The sequence below is a fragment of the Cryptotermes secundus genome, unplaced genomic scaffold (genome assembly GCF_002891405.2).
Source record: "Cryptotermes secundus unplaced genomic scaffold, Csec_1.0 scaffold1314, whole genome shotgun sequence".
In the NCBI taxonomy this organism is placed as follows: Eukaryota; Metazoa; Arthropoda; class Insecta; order Blattodea; family Kalotermitidae; genus Cryptotermes; species Cryptotermes secundus.
Genome location: NW_019720589.1, coordinates 643,005 through 667,182, shown reverse-complemented (window position 1 = coordinate 667,182; position 24,178 = coordinate 643,005). Strand labels below are relative to the sequence as shown.

The 24,178-nt window shown below is 43.5% G+C and overlaps 2 protein-coding genes across 2 annotated transcripts in view; one reads left to right on the top strand and one right to left on the bottom strand.

Annotated features, from left to right (window-relative positions):
• Positions 1 to 15,745, bottom strand: part of LOC111870281 — a 60,054-nt gene extending 44,309 nt beyond the window's left edge. Inside the window, exon 1 of the transcript XR_004513637.1 lies at positions 15,527 to 15,745. The gene's annotated coding sequence lies outside the window, so the exon portion shown is untranslated. The remainder of the gene's footprint in view (positions 1 to 15,526) is intronic.
• A 4,651-nt stretch (positions 15,746 to 20,396) lies between these two features.
• Positions 20,397 to 23,943, top strand: LOC111870293. Its single transcript, XM_023862448.2, has 2 exons — positions 20,397 to 20,724; positions 23,141 to 23,943. The coding sequence occupies exons 1-2, from the start codon at positions 20,577 to 20,579 to the stop codon at positions 23,767 to 23,769; spliced, it is 777 nt and encodes a 258-aa protein (XP_023718216.1). The 5' UTR covers positions 20,397 to 20,576; the 3' UTR covers positions 23,770 to 23,943.
• The last annotated feature ends 235 nt before the right edge of the window (positions 23,944 to 24,178 follow it).

Sequence of the window (24,178 nt, the reverse complement as noted above, 5' to 3'; positions counted from 1 at the left end):
TATTTCGTTGTCTCTGTGGGAACGCTTCGCGTACTCGTCTTAACCGTGGAGATTCGGTGTTGGAACTACAATAGAGCGATTGTTGTTTATTGTGCAACGGTCTATTCTAGCGTTTCCATAGAAGTGACTCTTCTGGATTCCAGACACGTTACATTATATATATATTTACACGAAGAGGCTCTGCTGGTGGGTCTCATGGGGCTTGACGCCAAGACAAATTGATTGGCGGTAAACCGCCAGTCGTAAAGTAACTTCGACATAACAGAAAATTCAGACTCAGTTCATGCAGTTGTCGGGAGGATATAACCAGGGGAAGTTAGTAGTTGGAGAAGAATTAGTAAGTCAGCCAGTGAAAAAACGAATAGTGAAAATTCTGCAGACGAATGGCCATTGTTGAGACCTGTAACCAAATTAACGACTAGTGAAAGCAGACTTGGAAAAGACGTATTGTGAGTTATTGTAAATTGTTTGTGATTAAGAGTGATTCTAAAAGAAGGCGTTCATAAATCAAAGCATCGAATTTAGAGCCCGTTATTATAGATCACAATATACTTGATAGTATATTCGGCATAAAACATGTATTTCATTTTAACGCTGGAAATGTTATTCCTCTACAAAATACTGTCACGTGTTGGGTATGTAACGCGACAAATAACTCCACGTAGGTCAAGGATGTAGCGAATTTATTTGTACCGTTCCCTGTTGCCCCGTGTTAACAGCGGTGTCCCCTGTTACGTCACAATGGGAAGTGCTGTTACGTCACTGCGGGGGGGGGCGGAGTGTTTATTGGCCTGTTACCGTAGCAGCGGCAGCGGCTCCTATGTTGTTACGTCACCGCGGGGGGTGTTGTTTACCGAGCACCGCGCAATGACGGAAGGAGTGGGAGTATGTGACGTCACTCGCGAGACCGCAGAGTTCACTTGACCCCTACTTCCTGTTGCGCCATCCATGTCACAATATGTCCGAAAGAGGTTTTGCTTGTTAAATATCATCGAATTGCGCTCGACATACGCGCAGAAACACATATGGTGACCGATTTTAACCAAAATTGTCTTGTATTGTCAGATCGTAGTAAAACTCCGCAATCCTAAATTCAGAAATTCTAGAGCTGTTATACGCGGACAGAGAGGTAGGCAGACATGGACACTGCTAATGTAATCGGCGTATTTATGCAATTTTTCATGAGAGTCCGCCAAAAGACACTCGTTTCGCCCCAAGAATGTATTTGTGAGTTTCGTATGATTCTCAGAATAAACTTGGAGGATTTCCCTAAGCAGCATTAACCATTTCTCTTCCGCAATGGAGATGAATTTTTTTCCCGAGTAGGAGGATCTGAATTTTTAAAATATCGTTGAAATAAGCAGTATTCTTTGAATGACTGATTTTCTTACTTTTCTTTGGATTAATATCTCTGGTCTGTTAATCTCTTGCTTGTTAACTGACACTTCTGAGCAGCGCAGGCTAGGCATATGTTACCACTAACGGTAGACACAGCAACGTACCAGCATGCCTGCCACTGGCGATTTGTGTTATTGCGACATTTATCTGAGGAAATTGAGGGAAGTCATGAAAACACCAGCCTGCATGGACAGACCAAAGACCAAGTTTGGAAGTCGGTTTCTCCTGCGTGTAGATGGAACTACAATGCGTTGAAGAAGGTTCATAATTTTCTGTTTCATAATGTTGCTGGAGTATTAGTTTGAGGAAGCCCATGAAAGTAGTCGGGACTGTCCTTTCGGAGGAGAAGCTCTGGCGGTCTTAATAACACTTCGTTTCAGGTGAGAGAATAATTGAGTAGCTATTTCAAGGAAATGGCGGCTCCGGTCTAGAAAACCGATATTAACGGCCGTGGAGAACCGTTGCGCTGACCACGTGACACCCTCTATCCGCAAAAGTTGGCACTAACTACGCCGACAAACGGCGGTCTCTCGGTCGGTATAGTTCGCTTGCGGACTACAGGCCACGGAGTTCGAGGTACAAGACAAGGGAATTCAGAATTTAGAATTTCGAAGCAGCAAGCGTTATTTGCGTTCCGTGAATAAAATTCACGCATAAAGGAAAAAGGCAATGGGACGCGTCTTTCTGATTATGTCCTCTTTCAAATTATTGCATGGACTTTTGTTACATTTGGCGTACAGAAAGCCGTACAAATATTGGTGGGTGAAGTCTGTTCTATTTCATATGGTACGACTGTACAAAAGATCAACACACTGAAACTACAATATCTGAAAGTTCCACCATTCATTTACGTCGAGTGTGTAGTGCCCTGCTTCGTATCCGAGAGGTAAAGTGTTGAAATATCTGCTCGGAGACCGGTTATGCTGAGTCAGGTTTCTCGTGGCATACCTCAGTCCTCCCAGCAAATACCGAGATACGAATGCAACTGGGATACGGCCGAGTCACTCCAATGGCCTCCAGTTCGGCCTGCACAGCTGAAGACTGAAAGGCAAAACTGACGTGTGTGGTGCGGCCGGCCGGTCAATCGTTTGGACTGTTGGCCTGTGGGAAACCCGTCAGTCCGTCAGTTCTGCCTGCAGGACCGTAGCACGTGACGTGTGTGACTCAACATTATAGGCTGGAAGACCGTGATTGTGGCATGAAGCCTGCTGCTTTATCTGCGTGTATGGGGAGGAAAGGGAGGGGGTAAACTGTCACAGTTTTGCCTGTAAAGTCGATCGGAGAGCCAAACTGTGTGTGTATGGGGGGCCTAACCTATGCAGTCTGAACTGCAGACTGTGTCGGTACATTAACCGTAAACAGACGGAGACGAACCGGAAGACGCAACGCCGCTGGTACCACTGCTCCCGCTGGACATGATCCTAAACAATTCCCACCGCTTCCGATCCTCAGGAAGTCTCTCACTAAGAAGAACGGGAGAGCATTTTTAACTTTGGCATTAGATGGAGGAAAATGGTCAGCTTCACTCGCCGGCCGCTCTACCCATGAGGAAATAGGCCCCAGTACCATTGGATAGGAAGCTGGGTGGGCCCCATAATCGGTCTGGATGCTGTGGAGAAGAGAATATTCCTCGCCTCTGTCAGGAATGGAACCCCAATTCCTGGGTCGTCCAGCCCACAGTTTAGTCAGTATACCGACTGAATTATTCTGAAGGGATATCACGCCTTGTAGTTCGTTGAAAACCAACTGACATTTCGGAGGAACATATCCCCTCTATCTTCAGGGTCGAAGAATAAGCCCAGTAAGAAATCAGTGTGAAAGCAGGTGGCAAGCAGAGCGTTGTATCCCAGAAGACAGAAATCTTCATAAACACTGCTATGAGAACGTCAAATCCTATCTAAACTATTCTGGCTCCTAATTAAGGAAGTTCTTCGATTATATAAGGACGCTTTCTCAACTGCTTAGTGTCAATGCGGAGGGATTATGACTGATGAACCAGGAAGGATGTGGAAGGCAGTTGGGGCCTGCTTTGAGGTATTATTCAAGAATTTAACTGTATGAACGGAAGAAAACCTCAGTTATTAGGCTATAGACGATCTCGCAACCTTCCAGAACATCCAGGATATCCGGAAAATGAAGCAGGAACGGTAGAAACAATATACGGATATTAAGCTCTGAAGCCATTTAAGGAATACACTGTATACCTGTTCAGAACTTGTGAGTGAGTAGACATGCGTTTCCTTTGTCTTATACCGGTTTTAAAGGGATAGGTCACGTGTCTATAGCGGCTTCTCTTCAAACACTATAGGAACAGGAAGACGCAGCATGCAAAGGTAACGTCACAGAAGCAAGAAGACTCAGCCTTGAAGATGACCAAGAAGCTATTTGAATTGTTTATAGACTGCACAGAGGAAAGGCTGAGTGCATCAAGTTCTTCCTTGCGTCTGTGACACAAAGGAATCCATAATCAACGCCTCAGTGTAGTAAGAATTCCGGACAGTTCTATAAAAAGAAGTTTTCAGAGGAATTGCCTTGTTCATAAATGCATTTGGAGCGCAGGGGAAGGGGATTCCCTGCCACCTAATTTTACTGTATTTAAAACAATAATATTGTCGCGTGTTTGCTAGGCAACGCGACAAGAAAGTTTGTGGGTTCTCGGATTTGAACGAATATTTATTGGACGGTCACTTTTACATTCACACGTAACAATTATTCTCAACTCAGAAGGTCGTCAGACGTTTCCTCTTCACTATTACATTACATGCACCGCTGATCTTGGTGAAGTGTCTTCTGCTCTGCTCGGAGCTCAACTGTCCTTAGTCCCTTGTCGGATACGAGCTCACTCCTACTAAAGTCGGAGAAGAACTCTGCTGGTCTCAAAGTCAAAGTCACATTGCGACTGACGGTCAGTCAGTCAGTAATTCTTGGTGTCGAGCCCCATCTGGGGCTCATGACCAGATATTAATTGCTGTTTCACAGTTACAGTCTTGTTTTCGTGGGGTGCCCGCTCTGACGAGAGGATGAGTCTGTATTTTGTATATGCTGCTGGTCCTTGCCAGCGCAGTTTTTTTTTTGGGTCCGAGTCCTTTGGGATTCGTGTCCGTATTTTACAGTCTCAGATTTGAGACTTCCCTTTTCGTTGCCTCCTACGACTCGCAGTGTCACGGTGGAGGTATTCGACACCGCCTCCACACGGTTTCTGCTGGTCTCAAAGTCAAAGTCAAAGTCACATTGCGACTGCTGGTCTCTTGCCCAATACCCATTTTTATACATTGCACTCGGAGTGAATAGGGAACACCTTGTCGAAGGGTTAATTTCGCCCGCTGCTTCAAACAATTCGTTGCTGCGGAATACGCATCTGCCTCAAACAGTTCGTTTGTAACGGTGGAAACTCCGCTGTTAGACTTTCATTTCCGGGGCAACAATTTCCTAGGCTTCGCTGCCTAGGAATTGCTAGCCGTTGTATAGCAACGGATGCGTTCTGATTCCAAATATTCCGGCCCTAGGCGGCACGCCACAATATTTACGCTTCATTGATGAACCGAAACGACAGAATATTTAAACAAGAAATAAAATGTAAGAGAAGAGTAATATAATATATAGAAAATTACACTATAGCTACACTCTTACTTCTGCAACACATAGATATAGGAAATATTTACGTAGGGTAAAACTATCCAATTTCGTGACGTCCAGTATTTCGTAATACGAAACTTATATTAGACATCAGTAACATTGTTCAAAATGTATTTTGGTTACCGTGTAAGGACATAACGAAGGTTATGAATGTATGCATATGAAAAAATGTATTTCTACTGGAGTAAGTATTACACTCATTGTAAGTACCATTATGAAACGTAAATGTAAAAAAAAAAAATGTAGAGGTTAAGAATACAGTTAACAAACAGGGACCAGTGCGTTATCTCATGATATTTCAGGTTCCATAAAAGGCAACCAGTTTATCGAGAGATTGTTAGCTCCTCAAGATGTGTTCTGCTGTGTAGTTTTAGTTATACAGTTAGCCATAACAGCAGCAGCAACAACAAAAGTAATTACAACAATAATAATAAATTATTTGCGAATTATTGGCCAGTAGCCTGAATGAAAAACACATCTAAGCTGCTACATTTCGCGCAAATTTTGCTGTAACTTTTAAGGTATGTGTTTATTGCAAAGTAAGAAAAACTCCTTTAAGAAGAAATTTCAAATTCCATATGGTTAAAGGGTGAGATGTAATTATATTTTCAACTCTTACACTCGACACAATAGTTCCTTTTTAACACGTCAGCAATGAAGCACATTGAGATCACAGGGGAGCTGCAAAACTATTCTTACCCGTTGTTTCCTTCGTGTGGCGCCGAGAACGTATTCCGAGGAAAGGTAAAGTGATATGGCTCGGGGGATGTGATACAGTTTCACGCAGAAGACTGAATAAGGCCGATCCCGTCTCACTGTTGTTTAACGTATATTGTGTAGAACACACGCTCACTAGGGTTGCGTCCTCTAGGGACTCAGATTCCTGGCCACGTTTTTGGGTGACGTCTACACACTCGGACTCCTACGGGTGTGTCGGAGGCCACTGCTTGATATCAATCCTGAATCGAAACAGGCCAAAGAGCATAATCAGCGCAGTCACAACAAACTCCGTGGCTTTAACCCGCAAAAGAACTATACCGACCGAGCGACCGCCGCTTGTCGGCGAAGTTAGTGCAGTCAGGGGAAGAAAAAAGAAATAGATTTGAGGCTTTCACGGCGGTGACTATGAAGAAAGCAGTCTTCTGGGATTTGGCACCGTGTTAACACCACATATACACGGTGCCAAATCCCAGAAGACTGCTTTCTTCAAAAAAGAAATAGTTCCGGGAATACCTCATAAAGCCGGTCACGGTAGCCGAGTGGTCTAAGGCATGCACTGTCTTCGCTCGCTCGGAAGCCGGGATCATGGGTTCGAATCCCACTCAGGGCATGGATGTTTGTGTGCGTTTTTCTGTGTTTGTCTACAGGTAGAGGCCTTGCGACGAGCTGATCACCCGCCCAAGGAGTCTTACCGTATGTGTAAGATCTAGAAAAACCGAAGTGAACGGAGTTCATGGAGGTAGGCCTAGGCCCACTGGGGCTGTAGTGCCAAGGAAAAAAAAACTCATAAAGCTTACTTTCCTAGTGCAGACTTACAGTCCTACAAACCTTGTGTAAGGTAAAGTTGTCCCTGTGCTAAAGTAATTAAGCACTACGCCATGAAGGTGTATGGGGTAGTGGACGTATAGATCCACATTTTCTGGACCTCGACACTAGTTAGAGGTGAGTAGTCAGCTTCAAGCCCCGGTCGTTTTACAGAAAGGGAAGGAGTCCCCAGTATCCACTGGATAGGAGGTTGGGTGGACCCCAGAGCCGGTCTGGGAGATGTGGAGAAGAGAAATTCTTGACTCTCCCGGGACTCGAACTCCAACCCCTCTATCGTCCAGCCCGTAGCCTATCGCTATACCGACAACGATGTGTTTTTACTATATTATTTAGATAATATACATTTAATGCATAAAACTAATGCAATTGGGCGCTAAACTCATGTGCAGATGGTCAAATGATCGAATCTTAGTAGAGTTATTTTTTTTTGGTCTGCTGTTGTAACTATGGCATTATTATTATTATTATTATTATTATTATTATTATTATTATTATTGTTATTATTATTATCATTATCATTATCACTATCATTAGGGCATAGGGCATTCGTGAAACTCTTTGTTTCACTTAAGTTTCTTAATCTTAGACAGTCGGTAGTATTCCCTAGACGTGGGATCAGCCCGTCGCAAGACCGCAACCTAACACAAACACAGAATAAACATAAACAGACTAACATGCCTCAAGTGAGATTCCAACCCACGACCTCAATGTTCGAGCGAACGAAGACATTTCATGCCTTAGACCAATTTCTTATTCTATCTTAAATATGTTGAAAGTAACCTCGAAACTTCGCACCGTCGGCATGTTGTCAGTCGCTTCACTGTTAAGTAATCACCACAGTCTGCAATGATTCTTCAGCCGTGCAGCACACTGGGATCTGGCGTTCCAATCCCGAACGCAAAATGAATGCGTGAGTTGTCTGGCGGCCGTTAGAGGCCGTGTGACGGTGTAACCGTCCATGTGAAGGGTTTCACAGAGTATCAAGAAGAGTCAGTATTGTCGAGTTAACTGAGAGGCGGAAAAGGCGCCCGAAGAAGACAACGCAGACGTCTCATTAGCTAAACCATGCCAAATAAGTCGAGTTAAAAGAGGGACGTGTGTGTTTCCTTTCCCGTCCTAGCTCCAACTCTTTTTGATCTATCGATCGACCTATCGATCTATCCGTCTATCTATGTATCTATGGCTCTGCAGTCCTTCTGTTGGACCTCCGCCGCTTTTGAGTTTCTTGATTTTTTACATAGTCGGTAGGACCCCTTGAACGGGGATCATATCATCTCAAGGCCGCTACATAAATACAAGACAACACAAACACAGACATCCATGCTTGAATTGGATTCGAACCCACGATCCCAGCGTTCAAGCGAGCACGGCCTCTGTGGTCGGCTTTTGTTCCGCTTGGACTCCCTAAACAATATTAACTCGACAATTTGTAAGTTCCATGCATTTTGTATTTCATCACAGAACTAGGCCTTTTCGACACAGCCCACACACATTCAATAACCAAAGCCGCTATTTTTCCAGTCAAGTAGCTCCTCAATTATCCTCACGAGGGTGAGTGGACCCCGTTCCAGACCCACCACTCCTCAGAAAATCGTCGAGAATCGAACCCGGGACCTCTGGATCTGTAGCCAGAAACTCTGACCACTAGACCACAGAGGCTGTCATTTTTGGTATATGGATTTGAGGTATTAATTTTAGAAATTTATTTCCAAAGTATCATTTGTCTACGGATTTTTAGCGTGGCACTCGTAACCTCAGCACCAACTGAAGGTGAATGGTCAATTTCTTCTAGGTCCCACTGCTTTGCGACCGGGACTAGGCTGACTATACATCACGATTTGGCAGGGACAGCCTAGGTTCTTGTATCTTGTCCCAGTGTCCCGGTCGGTTAGTTAAGAACTGAAAGAATATTATGAATTCCAGCTTGACTCACACATTAACCTTATAAAGATCTTTTTTGTCGAGGGAGATATTTGTGAAATAGCCTGTTACTGACACAAAGATTCATTAGGCCTATACACCGTTGTCGATAACAGAAACAAACGAAAGAAGATGACTAGAGAAAGGTTGCTGGTACTTTATCCCAGTGTCCCAGTTTTGTGCACTCCGTCATCAGCACAGAAGTACCTTAAACGTGGAGGCAGCATGTTCCTACAAAATGGAGGTACCTTTCCCACAGATTACGTGTCCAGAAGACCGCAATGCGAATTTTTACCGCCATAAAAACCTCAAACCTGGTACCGCTAAGCCCATATCAGGCTTCATTAAGGGGATTTGTCACAGTTGAAAAGAATCAGGTTTTAGTAGCGTGTAGGTCGGTTCTGTTCTCATCTATCGGCTCTGTCTCGTCCATCTTCAAGATACCAGTCAAGTTACGTACCTGAGCACGCGCTCGGTCATTACGCGAGTTTTACAAAATCGGGGATATATCGTACATTCATCACAGGAAGATCTGTATGCGGTTGCAAACATTCTGATTTACTGTAAGCCGAGAACATGTGTTTCCGGTTATTTAAAGGCAGAACAATGGAAAAATACAAGTTATACAAAATACTGTTTATTTTTGTACATGCATCCAACCATAAGTAATGGAAAAAATAACTCTAACAAGTTGTCCTTGGATTCTCAGCGCGATAGTAACGACAAGAGCATCTGCTGGATTTCTTCACCTTTACTTGGAAAAGGGCAGCCTTCAAGCAGAGATTTTTTTTTTCTCCTTGGCACTACAGCCCCAGTGGGCCTAGGCCTACCTCCATGAACTTCTCCGTTCACCAAGCAGAGATTTAGTGATGCTTAAATTCAGGGCCTAAGTTAGAAACTGTGATGCAACTATTCTGAGCCTGTACCCTGACTGATTATATACATTAATCTGCTTCTTCTTCTTCATCTACCTTGATGGATTAGTCTCTCTCTCAGAATTAATTAATTCTGAAGTTCGAATTTTTAGACAGACTGTATTTAACTGATTTTCATTTAATTCATCCTCCAATTAAAGTAATTTCATAAAACGGATGTAGTAACCACAGGAAATATTAACCGCTGTAATAAACGGAAGTGGATACCTTCACGCTATGGCTGCAGTTACAACCGAATAAACATCCACTCATAATCTTCAAATGTGAGGTTTGTTATCCCCAAGAGCCGTTCTGGACTTGAAGAGTAAAATCCTCAGTTCCTTCCCCCGAGAATCGAATAACTGACCGCTCGGTTCGGATACTGCATCTCCCACCCCAATACTGGCAGTATCAGTCATATGCTGTTTACGCTAATATGCTCAAGCCACCCGCAGATTCGTATCGAATTAATTTCTGACGCTGCAGCGATTTCCCGCAAGACTGAGAGTGACAGGCGTCCGGCACTACATCAGGATCTGTGATAGCGTGAATGTAGAGGCCGTGGTCACGGTGAGTAGTTCTGCAGCTGAAGAATGTTCCGGAAATCCTTCATCTCGGGATTATATAATCGGCTTCCTTAAAACACACAAGAGTCCCGGATAGTGTGCTCTTCGGTTCGGAGCACAGTTTCCAAATGCGCTGGGGTGATCGAATCTCTAATTAATTAATAAAAAGCAAAAAGTAAAGTAAGTAAAGCTATCACTGTAACAGGCCGTGGAGGCCCATAGGGTTGTGAGATGTTGAGGTTCCAACATTGTCTGTAGACAATTGGCTCATAGATGGCGGTAAGTTTGTCAGCCCTACGCGCCGGCCGCCCTTTACCCCCCAAAACACTCCAGGAATATTCCTGGTACTCATTTCTATTAGAGGCTGAGTCGACCCCAGGGCCATAGTGCGGCTGGAAGGATTAGGTCAATCGAAAAAAATCCAATGACCTCATCGGGACTTGAACCCGCGACCTTCCGGCTTATAGCATAGTGTCTCAACCAAGTACGCTAGCGTATATTATATAACACCTACTGGCAGGGCCACTGCGATCGACAAAATGTACGGGATGTGAGAGTATGCAATCATGGCATCTTTTAAGGCTTTGTTCCAGAATAAGCTAGGAAGGACCGAAGGCACCTCGAAGCAAATCAGATCAAAACGGTCTTCGGGCAGAGACCTGAATGCAATTCCCCGTATACGGAGCAAGATTGGCAGCCATTACACAGCGACGTGCAATGATGGCAGTGGCGATAATGCGATTACAGCGCTATCACTTTGTAGGTTACCGTTCCACACGCACAGTATTGCTCTACATCTTCTCTAGTCGTATCCTGGCAACGGATTTTTAACACTCCCATTGGCACTGCAGCACATATAAAGTCTTATTTTCACAGCGAATGCCGACTTCAGAGACTCTCTCAATTCTTCTCGTTATACAGCCTCGAGGTGGATCCAACAGAGAATACCATTTCCTAACAGTTTCTCTATTACGTGGGTGTGTTTTCCCTGCCATTACATAGAAACCGTAGTTCTTATATTGTGGCATGCGTGTTCATTTCCGTGGGAACCTTTTTTACCGAGTCGTTGCCTAGCAATGAACGTCTACTCTGGCTCCGCTACTCCGGCTTTCAGACCCCATGTCGCATTATTATTATTATTACTACTACTAGTAGTAGTAGTAGTTGTAGTAGTAGTAGTAGTAGTAGTAGTAGTAGTAACTAAGAGAAACCGCCAGTCGCCCAGCCACTCAAGAACTTCCCAGCATTTTATGGAACCCGAAGGTTCCATGAAGGCGTATGGGGGAGTGGATATATACAGCCACATTTTCTTGACCTCGGCGTTAGTTGGACGTGAATGGTCAGCTTCACGCCCCGGTAAATTTACCCCCCGGGGAAAGAGCCCCCAGTACCCATTGGACAGGAGGTTAGGGGGAACCTAGAGCCGGTCTGGACGACTTGGGAAAGAGAAAATTCTTGACCCTACGCGGACTCGAACTCAGACCCATCTGTCGTCCAGCCCGTAGCCAGTCGTTATACCGACTACGCTATCCCGTATTTTTATTATGTAGGCTACGATTTTTTGCCATATGTAAAACAGTTTTTGAGGCGTTCGACAAAGTTGGACTGTAACGTAAAGTAGAAGTTACAGAAGAGGAATATGGAATTCATCCGACAGTCTTTAGTGAAGATTTCTGTATTACATTTAATCTTAATCCTTCAGAGCGTCTCATTGTGCGTTAATGTTGTACACGGAGTGTTTACAATCAATAGAAGCAGGAGCATCTTGAAGACAGGTTCACATAACAAAATTCTTACACACTACAGAAGCATACATTGTTTGAAGCAACAGAGCTCCTTACAGTCTATCCAGTTCGAATCCTGGCCAGAACACATGCTGTCTTGGCTGACACTGGTTTTCCTCTGTACCTTCAGGTATATAAAAAAAGTAAAGCTATCCCTCTAACAGGTCATGGAGGCCCTTGGGGTTGTGAGACGTTGAGGCTCTCACATTTTCTAGATAATACGCACACAGATGGAGGTGAGTTTGTCAGCCTTACACGCCGGCCGCCCTTTACCTGAAGGAAGATTCCTGGTACTCATGTCTGTTAGAGGCTGAGTCGACACCAGGATCATAGTGCGGCTGGATAGATTAGGCCAATTTAAAATCTAATGACCTCAACGGGAATCAAACCCGCGACCTTCCTGCTTGTAGCATAGTATAGCAAGATAATACCTTCAGTGAGGCCAATACTGCTTCCTTCCATATCCTTTCGAATTCCCATCCTGCCATTCGATGCCACTGATCTGAGTTTGTGGCTGAGTCGTTAAATGGACCACAAACGTAAACGTCAGCTGGGACAGCAAATATTTAGCGCCGTGAAACTCTGTTAATACAGTTTTGACAGCATGTACGTTTACAAATGCAACTCATTTTTTCTGCTTAAAGAATATCTTATACTATTCGCTTATCAATTTATATCCTTCAAGTTGTCAGCATGTGTACTATTGGCATGTCTACTGCATAACGCATTCACAAAACTTTCGAACTTTTAGAAACATTCCACTTATAAACATCCATAATTAAAAAAAAATGTTGAGCATAACTGACCCAATTCTACCATTGTCTCTTTGTCTGTCTAATTTATTAACTATTCACGAATTCTTTCCAACTACTCTTTTCACCCACTTATTTGCATTGATTTTTCAACTTTTGTCGTCATAGTTTCAAGCAAGAAAATTATTCATTGAGAACTGGGGTAAACTGAAAGCTGATGTGATATGGTGTAGAGAAACCACGAAAAAGGAAAAAATCAGTCAGAAAATACTTTAAACTTCGAAAGTAGATATAGTAATTTTCGAACGTCTATGTAAACCTTTATATAGATAGAATATAGCCCCTTACCTTGAACCATAAGAAATTCACTTCATCCATTACTTGCACGTTTGCTACCAAGTCATCATTTCTACTAACTGAAAATTATTCAGGACACTCATCACTTTTAATGGTGCATTTACTGCATGTTTTCATTAACTAATTTACTTACTTACTTGCTTACTTAGGCCGCACCATAGCTAAAGCGGTTAGTCACTGGCTTCCCACCGCGGCGGCCCGGGTTCGATCCCAAGTCTGGTCAAGTGGGATTTGTGGTGGACAAAGTGGCGCTGAGGCAGGTTTTCTCCTAGTACTTCGGTTTCCCCTGCCAATCTTCATTCCACCAATTGCTCCACAATCACCCTCACCTATCATCTGGGGCTGGTACAATAGGCCAGAAGTGGCCGCAGTACAAGGGACTTAGTCCCACCCCACTAGCAATAAAAAAATAATACTTGCTTACATATAGAGCTGAGCCTTTTTTGAGAAGCAAAATCTGCAGCTTCTCAAGAATTTCCCAGCATTTTATGGAACCCGAAGGTTCATTACCGTGTTCACAAGAGCCCTCCACTGGTCCCCTGATCAGTCCAACCCATACCATTCCATCCTATCTCTCTAAGATTTCCAAGTACCGAATCTCCCGTCCATTTTCTTTAGCCTAGGTCGTTTATCCAGAGGATCCGTCCAGGTCCGAGGCTTTTTGAACATTTTTACGGCGATTTCATGCCCCACGCCCAACCTCCAAGCTGAAGGACCACCCCTTATCGGCTGTCCGCGACTGCTTATTCAATATATTCGTAGCTTCCCTCGATACCTGGAGACCGTCTCCTCCATCCGCAACCCGAGGACGCGCCATGCCGTGGCGACAAGGGACCCACCTACATGGAGAAGATGGCCCCACCCATACTTAACCGAGGCAGTATAACGAGGTGTGATCAGTTTCACATCTCTATCGCTTTATCCACTGGCTAGGATATTCGTAGGACCACGAAACGCGTGTGGAATCCAACCACGATCTCTCGGTCGTCCGGCCCGTAGCTCAGTAGCTCCACCACTCAGATTTCCGGATATGACTAATTCCAAGGAGTTGACCCATTCTTGAGAAGCTGTCACTTGTGCAGCTACCGAAAACTTCCCAGCATCTTATGCAACCCGAAGTTTCATTACCGAGTTCACAAGAGCCCTCCACTGGTCTCTATGCTGTACCAGAGCAATCCAGTTCATGCCGCGCCATCCTATCTGAGATCCATTTTAGTATTATCCAACCCATCTACGTCTTGGTATTTCTAATGATCTCTTTCCATCTGTCTTTGCGGTCAATATCATATATATTATATTCGTCCTATATGCACTGCCTACCACAACCTCCTTGACTTGGTCATTATAATTATGCTTGGAGAAGAGTACAAGATATGAAGTGCCTCATTATGCAATTTTCTCCAAACTCCTGTCACTTTATCTCTCTTCGGACCAAATATTCTCCTGTTCTCAAACACCTTCATTCTATGTTCCTCCCTTAATGTCAGAGACCAAGTTTCACACCCATACAGAACCACAGGTAAAATTATAGTTTTGTATATTCTAATTTTTATATTTTTGGACAACAGACGAGAAGACAAAAGGTTCTGGACTGAATGGTAGCAACCATTACCAGAGTTCAATCTCCTCTTAATTTCTTCCTGAATCAAATTTTGATTTGTTACTGTCATTTCCAAATATCTGAACTGTGCCACATTTTCAAAACATCTGTTTCCTATTTCTATGTCCTGATATTGCCATGCATTTTGGTGACGAGACAGCAACATATACTTAGTTCTCTCTGTGTTTACTTTTAGACCAGCCTCCTTACCAGAAACAATTAAAGTTTGTGTGTTTTTCTTTATGGTATCTACATTATCACCCAGTAGATTCATATCATCAGCACAGACCAACAGCTGATGTGTCCCTTTTAATTTCAGTCCCACCCGGTTTTGCTGAACCTTCCCAATGGAATGTTCTAAAGCAAAGCTGAAGAGCAATGGCGTTAAAGCATCTCCTTGGTTTAGACCATTTTAGATAGGAAAATTATCAAACAAATGTTTAATTTTATGACGAGTTTTATCCTCTGTGGGGGCATGAACAATTAGAACAATGATATTTCACCAGCTAATTCTTAGTATTATGTAGGGCGCACCATAACTCAGGCGGTTAGTTGCTGGCTTCCCACCGCGGCGACCCGGGTTCGAGCCCGGGTCTCGTCATATGGGATTTGTGGTGGACAAAGTGGCGCTAGGGCAGGTTTTCTCCGAGTACTTGGTTTCCCCTGCCAATCTTCATTCCACCAACTGCCCCACAATCACCATCATCTATCATCTGGGGCTGGTACAGTAGTGGCCAGTAGTGGCCAGTATTGGCCGCAGTACCAAGTAAATTCAGTCTCACCTCACTAAGAATAATAATAAAAAGAATAGTATTATGTATGAAATCCCATCACTAACAAACTCTACCCTCGTTAACTGCTGATTAGACTCTCTTATGTAAGAAATAAATCTGTACGTAATTGATGATTCTCATTCACCTTTTCATAGAAAAATGTATATTCTCCTGCTGGTTCGGTGCCATCTCTGTCCCGTCTGACCTTCACTCCCATTAAATCTTACTAATTTTAATTATTTTCGCAACTGTCACGAGTGAACTTACAATTTTAAACTTACCGGTATCGAATTCTGCGAAAATACGACTTCTGGCCCGCCTGTACATCCCTGGCCCGTAAGTAACACAGGATTCCTTGTCTGCAACACGCAATCTTATCAGACCCACTCAATACTTGAAACTGAAGCCTAAGACAGCATCATCACTTCGACATGCAGCGTTGTAGAGAGTAGGGCTACACTATTTTTGTGGTTTGAATCAGTTCGCATGCCTGCTTCGTATCTGTAGGAAGTATAACTGGTTGGCTTGTATCTGCGTTCTTCTGCCCTTCAGATAGCGCATTTAACAGTTTACCCACAGCAATCTATTGCTTTTCATGAAATCTGGTACTTGCGGGGTTGTCGACACCAAAACTGTCGAGCGATTTCATTTTTTTCTCGTAATCGGTCCAGTGATGTTCTTTACTTAAAATGAGGGTTGGCTCTTCTGAAATGGCTAAGTGTCAGATAAATATTACATTACATAAGACAACAGCAAACACCATGGTGGAGTGGGGAACATTCGTACTTAGTTTTCGGAAGGTCCCGGTTTCAAATCTGGATGTCGTAGTCGGTATGGCGCATCTCTATGGGCTGGACGACCGAGGGGTCAAAGTTTGAGTCCCAGTAGGAGCCAGAATGTTCTCTTCTCCAGATCATCCAGACCGACTCTGGGGTCCACCCACCCCATCCACTGGGTACTGGGGGTAAAGCTTCCGATGTGTGAAGCTGACCGCTCACCTCTAACGAGTGCAGAGGCCAAGAAAATGTGGATCTATACATTCACTCCTCCATACGCCTTTATGGCGTAGTGCTCAATTAATTAAGCACAGGGACAGCTTTACCGTCACCGCTTTTTACCTGGTTTCAAATCTCGGTCAGCTTTCCTGACTGAGGTTTTTCGTGATTTACCTCAGTCTTTCCAGAAGGATGTCGCGTGAATACCTCGAATTAGCTACGACAAGTTCCTTCCCATCGTTTCCAATTCATTAGTGACGTATCGTGCCACCAGTCTGTGTTGCTGGCGCCGTAGTTACAGCGTGCTGAGGAGAGTGCCGGGCAGTGGAGGGCTGAGACAACAAGATGCTGGAGAAAACTGCATAATACGGAGCTTCATAACATGTTCTCACCAAAATATAGTTGTGCAGCACGTATGGGGGAGAATAGGAATGCATACAGAGTTTTGGTGGTAAAGTCAGAAGCAAAGAGACTACTATTATTTTTATTGCTAGTGGGGTGGGACTAAGTCCCTCGTACTGCGGCCACTTCTGGCCTATTTCGAAAAGAGACCACTAAGAAGATAAGGGCGTATTTGGGAGAAAGATATTAAAATTGTCCTTAAAGAAATAGGTTGGAGTTGTATGGACTGAACTGAAGTGGCTCGTGATAAGGACTAGTGGTGAGCTCTTTGGAGCAGCTAATGAACCTGCGGGTTCCGTAATATGTTGGAAAAATGTTGAGTATCTGAGCAATTGGTGGCTTCTCAAGAAGAGCTCAGCTCCAATACTTTCCCAAACCTCATGGAGTCTACATCATCGAAGTGTCCGAAGCTGCAAACCTACTTGAGAATTAACCTGATGCTCTGCTTCAGGTTGCATCGCACCATAACAAACTACTGCTTTGTTCCTTAACTTACTAACAGTCTGCGTTTTTCGTCTGCTGGATAGAGATCGTGTCGCAGTCAACTTCTCAGAAAGATCGGACATCAGGAAGGCTTCCTGCTTCAATTTCGTCTCCTGTCTGTCTTGATGTGGTCAGTCTGCCAGCAGATGGCATTTACTGCTGTTGCTACAAGGCCGTGCCATAGCTCAAGTGGTTAGTCGCTGGCTTCCCACCGCGGCGGCCCGGGTTTGATCCCAAGTCTGGTCAAGTGGGATTTGTGGTGGACAAAGTGGCGTTGGGGCAGGTTTTCTCCGAGTACTTCGGTTTCCCCTGCCAATCTTCATTCCACCAATTGCTCCACAATCACCCTCACCTATCATCTGGGGCTGGTACAATAGGCCAGAAGTGGCCGCAGTACAAGGGACTTAGTCCCACCCCACTAAAAAGAGACCTATTTCAATATTATCTTCTCATCTGCATCTATTACATCCAAGTGGGCTGTACCCTTCCAATTTTCTATCAAAACTGTACTCATTTCTAATCTCTACCTTGCGTGCTACATGTCCCATCTCATTCTCCTTACTTTGTTCATCCTAACAATATTCGGTGGACAATCTTAACTACTGAATTTTCTCCAGCCTCCCATTTCTTCCTTTCTCTCAGCTGCAAATATCCCCAGCATGCTGCTTTCAGGGTATCGGGATAGCTCAGTCGGCATAGTGACTGGCTACGGGCTGGACGATCGAGGGGTAGAAGTTTCAGTCCCAGTAGGGTTCAGATTTTTCTCTTCTCTACTTCATCCAGACGGGTTGTGGGGCCCATCCATCCTCCTATCAAATGGGTACCGGGGGCCCTTTCTACGAGGGTAAAGCAGCAGGAGCGTGAAGCTGACCACTCACCTCTAACTAGTGCCTAGGTCAAGAAAATGTGGATTCATACATTCACTGCCCCATACGCCTTCATGGCGTAGTGCTTAAGTAGTTAAGCACAGGGACAATTTCACCTTTATCCCTTTTATTCTGGTCTTATACGCCCCTCAGTCTATGTTTTCCATTAGCCACTTCATTTATCTTGGATTCAGCACTTTCGCTCAGACACTTTCAGTTTGTGCTCTTCACTTACATCGTACAGTAGGAGATCTACGGGGATTCACAGCTGCGCGCAGCCCGAGATCGTAGAGGTGTACTAAGCTAAAAGAAACTTGGATTTGTTTCAACTACAAGACATATAGCGTCGAACGTGACAAAAAGATCGCGAATAGTAGGTAAACAAGAATCTGGAGCACGACGGTCATGACCTATTTAGAGATAATATTCTAGCATTCATCTTGAAACCGAGGAAAATAGCAACATCTTATGAAAACGCGATGCAAACGGAAATATTCGGGGTTCCGAGACTGTGAGGATGGAGAATTACACACAGAGACCTTCATGATTGATGATGTTACGATAACTGGACATAATGATTAGTACTGACAATAAAAATCCCTTCCTGCCCACTTCACCTACACATGTAGGATCCAATTTCCACAGACAGCGGTAAAATCGTTAAATCTTTGATGGAGGATAGACCTGTGTGGGTCTGGAGACACATATCAATTTCTGGAACTTTGTAGCAAGCATATAGGCAGTGTTTGTCGTATTCAATTCATAGACCTGTGCTCTAGATGGAAGTAAGGTAAAGGTAAAAAAGTTGTCCCTGTGCTTAACTAATCAGGCACTGCGCTATGAATGCGTATGGGAGAGTGGATGTATAGATCCAGCTTCACGCCCCGGCCGATTTACCCCCGAGGAAAGAGCCCTTCGGTACCCATTGGATAGGAGGTTGGGTGGACGCCAGAGCCAGTCTGGACGACGTGGAGAAGAGAATGTTCTTTAGCCTACCGGGACTCGACCTCCGACCCCTCGGTCGTCCAGCCCGTAGCCAGTCGCTACACCGACTGCGCTGTCTCGGCTCCTTTAGATGGGGGTAATGATGGAAGTTTGGAACGGAAAAAGCATGTCAAAATAGTAATCAGTGTGTGTGTGTGTGTGTGTGTGTGTGGTGCAGAGGAAATACCATTACAGAAATTTAGAAAATTACTTCAGGCGTTGATTTTCGGTTGTTATATGACGTGTTGACAGTTGCATGTAACCAGTGAAAGCTAACAAATCTCCATCTGTCTTATTTTGTCTCACAGGCCGGGGGAGGCCCCTTGAAGTGACATTACTATGATGCGACGAGTGATCTAACACGTGATTTTAAACTTACGCGTCATTCTTTTTAAACGAATATACTGGCCGTAAGAGTTTACTTGGCATTATAAAGATATGACGTCGGACGGAGGGAGGTTAGTATGACAAACTGCGCATGCTCCGTTCAGTACTGCCGCCTAAAACATTATATCACCTGTGCATGCAATGTCAGTAGTCCGAACGTATGTAACAACAAAATGAACGCCGAAGTGTAAAAGTAAGGTAAGATAATTTCGCAGGTTATCAGGTGTTTTTCCAAGCAACCCGTCATTAGGCTAGCGAATGGACAGCCAAACAAACCAGAAATAGCCCAAGAGCAATCGCACTGGCCATGAGAACGTGCATCCAGCATCCTAACGAACCCCATACTCATGGAAAACCAGTCTTGTCAAAACAGACTAACAAAAAAGTTTGTTTCCTTTAATAGAAACAGATTTATTGGGCGACCATGGAGTCTATCTTCCATCGGGTCCCGTCATGTGTCTTTTAATGAATACTTACATTTTTTGTATTATTTCAGAAACCTATTTTTACTTGAATTTAGTTACGGAATAAAGGCCTCTAATTTCTAGTTCTTCCGATATGGAAGCACTTAATCTACTGACGACTCTTGTAACAAAATGGGTCAAGGCTGACATTCGCATTTCATTTTCCCAGGAGACAACTGTCCTGTATGTGACTTGGTATACTCCAATCACCGTGGCCTAGAGGCCTCGATTATCATTATCATTATCAGCATCATCATAATCATTAAGAACACTATCGTAATTTTGTTACTACTAATTTCGGGAGAAGTTCTGTGAAAATAGTGTTTGTTGGAATTGAACTCATGTTTATATTGGTACAATTTGCTGTTCGTTGTTTATTACTTGATTTGAATTAATCATTGACTTATGACGCTAATCTTTCCCATTAGAGCTTCCGTTCATTGTTTCAACAGTATGAAGTCGGATATCAGCCTGAATGCAGGCCATAGAGCTTTGGTTAATGTTTTTTGGTTGCTGAATACATTCCTTGCCGTCCCGTTGCATAAACCGAACCGTAACGAGCCGAACAAAATGCCACTTTTGTGGAGTGCAGACGCCGAGATGTTACGAGAGAGAGCGCTCGGAGGCCCAACATGACAACAGCGACAGTCACGTGTGTGTTGCCTGTTACTTCCTCAATGTTGACACACTAGAAATACTTCTGCTTTGTTAGTATCAGATCACTTGTTATACGCTTCGGCGGAGGCGGCCATGAGAGACGATCCAGATTTTAATATTTCATTTGTATCTTTGATAGAGAAACAGAGGTGTCTGTTCGATTTTAGTTGTGCCGAGTACAATAACAGAAATATTCAGGAAAGGGCATGGGAAAAAATCGCAAAGGAAGTTTCAGGTTCAGGTAAGTTCAGATTGTTTATTTACAAAATGTTACGTATAGATCCTGTAATAAATCAGTAAAAATTAGTGTTGGTGCCAATTTTTAAACATTACTGTTGTAAGTAAACATTACGAAAGTTAAAACCCAACTTAAACCGTGTGTCTTGCCAAGGCAGAATTCAGCGTGATCTTAAGAAATAATTAAATCTGTTTCGGAAGTTAACTGTGACTTCCATGGTTCATACTGCGCTCCCAATTTCCACCGTACCCATGCGTGCTGATTGCTTGCAGCAGCTGAAATGAAGATGGATGCGGAAGTAAGCCATCTTGAAGCTGTATGAAATACGTAAACCCGTGGTGGCTTTTACACTAATATATATTTTCTCATCTTTGCAGCACGTCGGCACTTTCAGCGTTCTCACTTGGAAAGTAACATTCCAAATTCACATTAAATTATCTTCACGTTGAAGTCCTGTAGTTGTAATTCTCTCCGTGAATAGGGTGCCATCAGGTAGTGCAAGGAGTGTGCCTCATCACCAACGAAATAAAAAGGAAATGATGTTTAATTTGTAGTTCTTTCAAGAAGGTTGTTAGTAGTTTAGGCTATGTAGTGTCTGTGGTTGGATAATAGTGAACAGTCTAGTGAAGTGTTCTAGCATGAAACTTGGTCTGTCATGTTAAAATAACACAGACTGAGGGTGTTTGAGAACAGGGTGCTGAAGAGAGCATTTGAACCTCAAACGGCTGGAGAAAATGACTTAATAAATAGCTTCATAACTTATACTCCTAGACGACAGATATTATTAAAATGATAAAATTAAGGAGAATGTGATGGGTAAGGAATGTAGTCTGCATGGGAAAGGAGAGAAGTGCTGGCAGAATTTCTGAAGGAAGGAGACAGCTAAGGACATACATGTAGGAGGAATGATAATGTTTAAATGAATCTTAAAGAAACAGGATTTGAGGGTGTAGGCTAGATTTATCTGTCGCAGGATAGGGACCAGCGGTGCATTGTTGTGGACACCGCAATAAACTTTCGGGGCTGGGAATTTCTAAGGAACTATGAGCTTCCCAAGAAGGACTCACCCCCATATAATTAGTCGGTTAGCTGAATGAAACGACCATGGCCTCATATCAGGTAATATACCAACTTTTTAATCAGTGTGTGTGTGTGTACCACAAAAAGTGGACAAGGGTTATACCACAAAAAGTCCTTAGCCAGGATATTCCTTGTCTCGGCTGTGATTCGAACCATGCGTCTCTAGATTAGGTGCGTTGCAGCTCGAGTCAACTTGTTCTGTAAGGAAGCAGTCTGATAAAGTAAACTGGCCGTTTAGCGGTTGGCGCTGTTATGACGACACTCCCCAACATGCAGACACACGTAATAAGAAGCCAACAGTCGGCGATAGCGGTTGCCGATAAAGGAGCCAGGTGTGAACAATTTGCTTCTAGTTACTGAATGCTGATTCGACGCGTGCAGGAGCTTGGCTTGCTTTTCCTTTACGGTGCCTACACAGTTAGGCAAATAATCCTGTCGTAAAACATTTCAGATCCTATGTTATTGTGAGGCCATAGCTTATTTAAGATTTCGTCACCTGGGCCAGTTCTTCATGGAACCAAGTGACTATTATGACGCCCCCATAAACAAAGTCCTACATTTCATTCGAAGTGTAGGATTGATAAAAGCTTTAATCAGAAAGAAGGAAGCACAATAGATCATTGAAGGTCGCAGTGCAAGGGCCGGATTATTACGGCCCAACCCTTATGCATTCATTCATTCAAAACATTCAAGATGGCCATTGGCGTTGTTACAACATTCCGAATCGTCGTCTATCCTTAAAAAATAACAAATCATTTTAAATGATCATTTTGTTGCAAAGTTTCTGAAAAGTGAAAATATTACATTCCTTGTACTTTTGTTATAGTTACGATTAAACTGAGCGGTCTAGGGGTAACGTTCCCACCTCATGACTCAAGGTATGCAGGTTCAAACCCGGCGGAGGTCATGGAATTTTTAAGGGCGGAAAAATTCAGGGAACAAGTCCTCCGGGAGGGACTTTAAGCCGTGGGTCCCGTGTCGTAGATTTACGGCACGTAAAAGATCCTCTTGTCTCTAGGAGACCACAGCAAAATTAATTAGGTAACAATTTCCCGCCCAAGTAGTTTCCAACGCCTCTAGTAGATGGGGGAATTATCAGTTACCGACGGCCGACCTTGTTGGCTGAACGGGGCTGATAGCTCGCACCAGTACCGGTAGGGTATGGGGACAGTAGAAATTAAAGGGGGACGCACAATATACCAATAACTGGTCTAAGTGCATGGGGAAACCCACCCCCTCTAATAATAATAATAATACGATTAAACTAAAGTGATTTTGAATTTTATAGACTGTTAAGAAGGCAATTGAAAACAAACTTTTTTATTTTTGTTTCTTCTAGTGTTGGAGTGTAAAGAACGGTGGAAAAATTTAAGGGCGTCTTTCACAAGATACTTGAAGTCAATTAAATTGTGTTCTGGCGATGGAAATAGATATAAGAAGCCTTATTATCTGGCGGAATATATGCATTTCTTGAAACCTTTCACAAAATCGAGGAAGCAAATCGGAAAATTACAACATGTAGGCCTATCTTCGGAACCAGACGCCGAGGAGCAGGGCTATGACAATGGAATGGAGTCGCCCGAACCGGCGTCACAGTTTCTCCGCGACGACGAGCAAGAGAATGGGGCACAACGCCAGAATGAAGATTCTATTATGAATGTGGGAAAATGGCAGGAAGATGTACCCGAAGATTTCGGTACACCAACCACTAAGAGAATAAAAAGGACTATATCAGTAGAAGATGTAAATAGATCGGAATTTGAATTTTATCGATCCAGGAGGCACTCAGGGCAAAACGAAGTCGAAGATCCGGACTTATCGTTTTTTAAAAGTGTTCTTCCAGATATAAGAGAGATGAACGCAGAGCAAAAAAGGCGTTTCAAAATTGGAATACTAAACTTAGCTCAACAGATACTGAAAGAACACAGCGGATCTTCGCTAACAGATACTGCCAGACCAAGTAATTAAGGTTATTACATGGATCTACCATTTCTGTCATCAGCAGCGTCAGACGCCTTCAGTTTCGGCGTAGCTTCTGGAGGAATTACGGCAACAGAATTAGAATTTCGATAAGATCTAAAAGTTTGTGACGATGATGCATTGGTGCAAATATTATGTTTTTGGACATTATTCGTCGTCTTGTCTTTATGTAAAAACTGTCATGTTTATTTTTCAAAAAACAACGTTCCGGAGACTGGATTCTGTCCTCGTCTTCAGGTAAAACCTACTCAGTTGGGCCCAATCGATAGAGCTAGTCCCTATCTCCGAATCGTTGTGTTTTGAAAAATAAACAGGACTGTTTTTAGATAAAGACAAGAAAATGGATAATGTCCAAGAACATAATATTTGTAGAATTTCGATGAACAAATAAAACAAA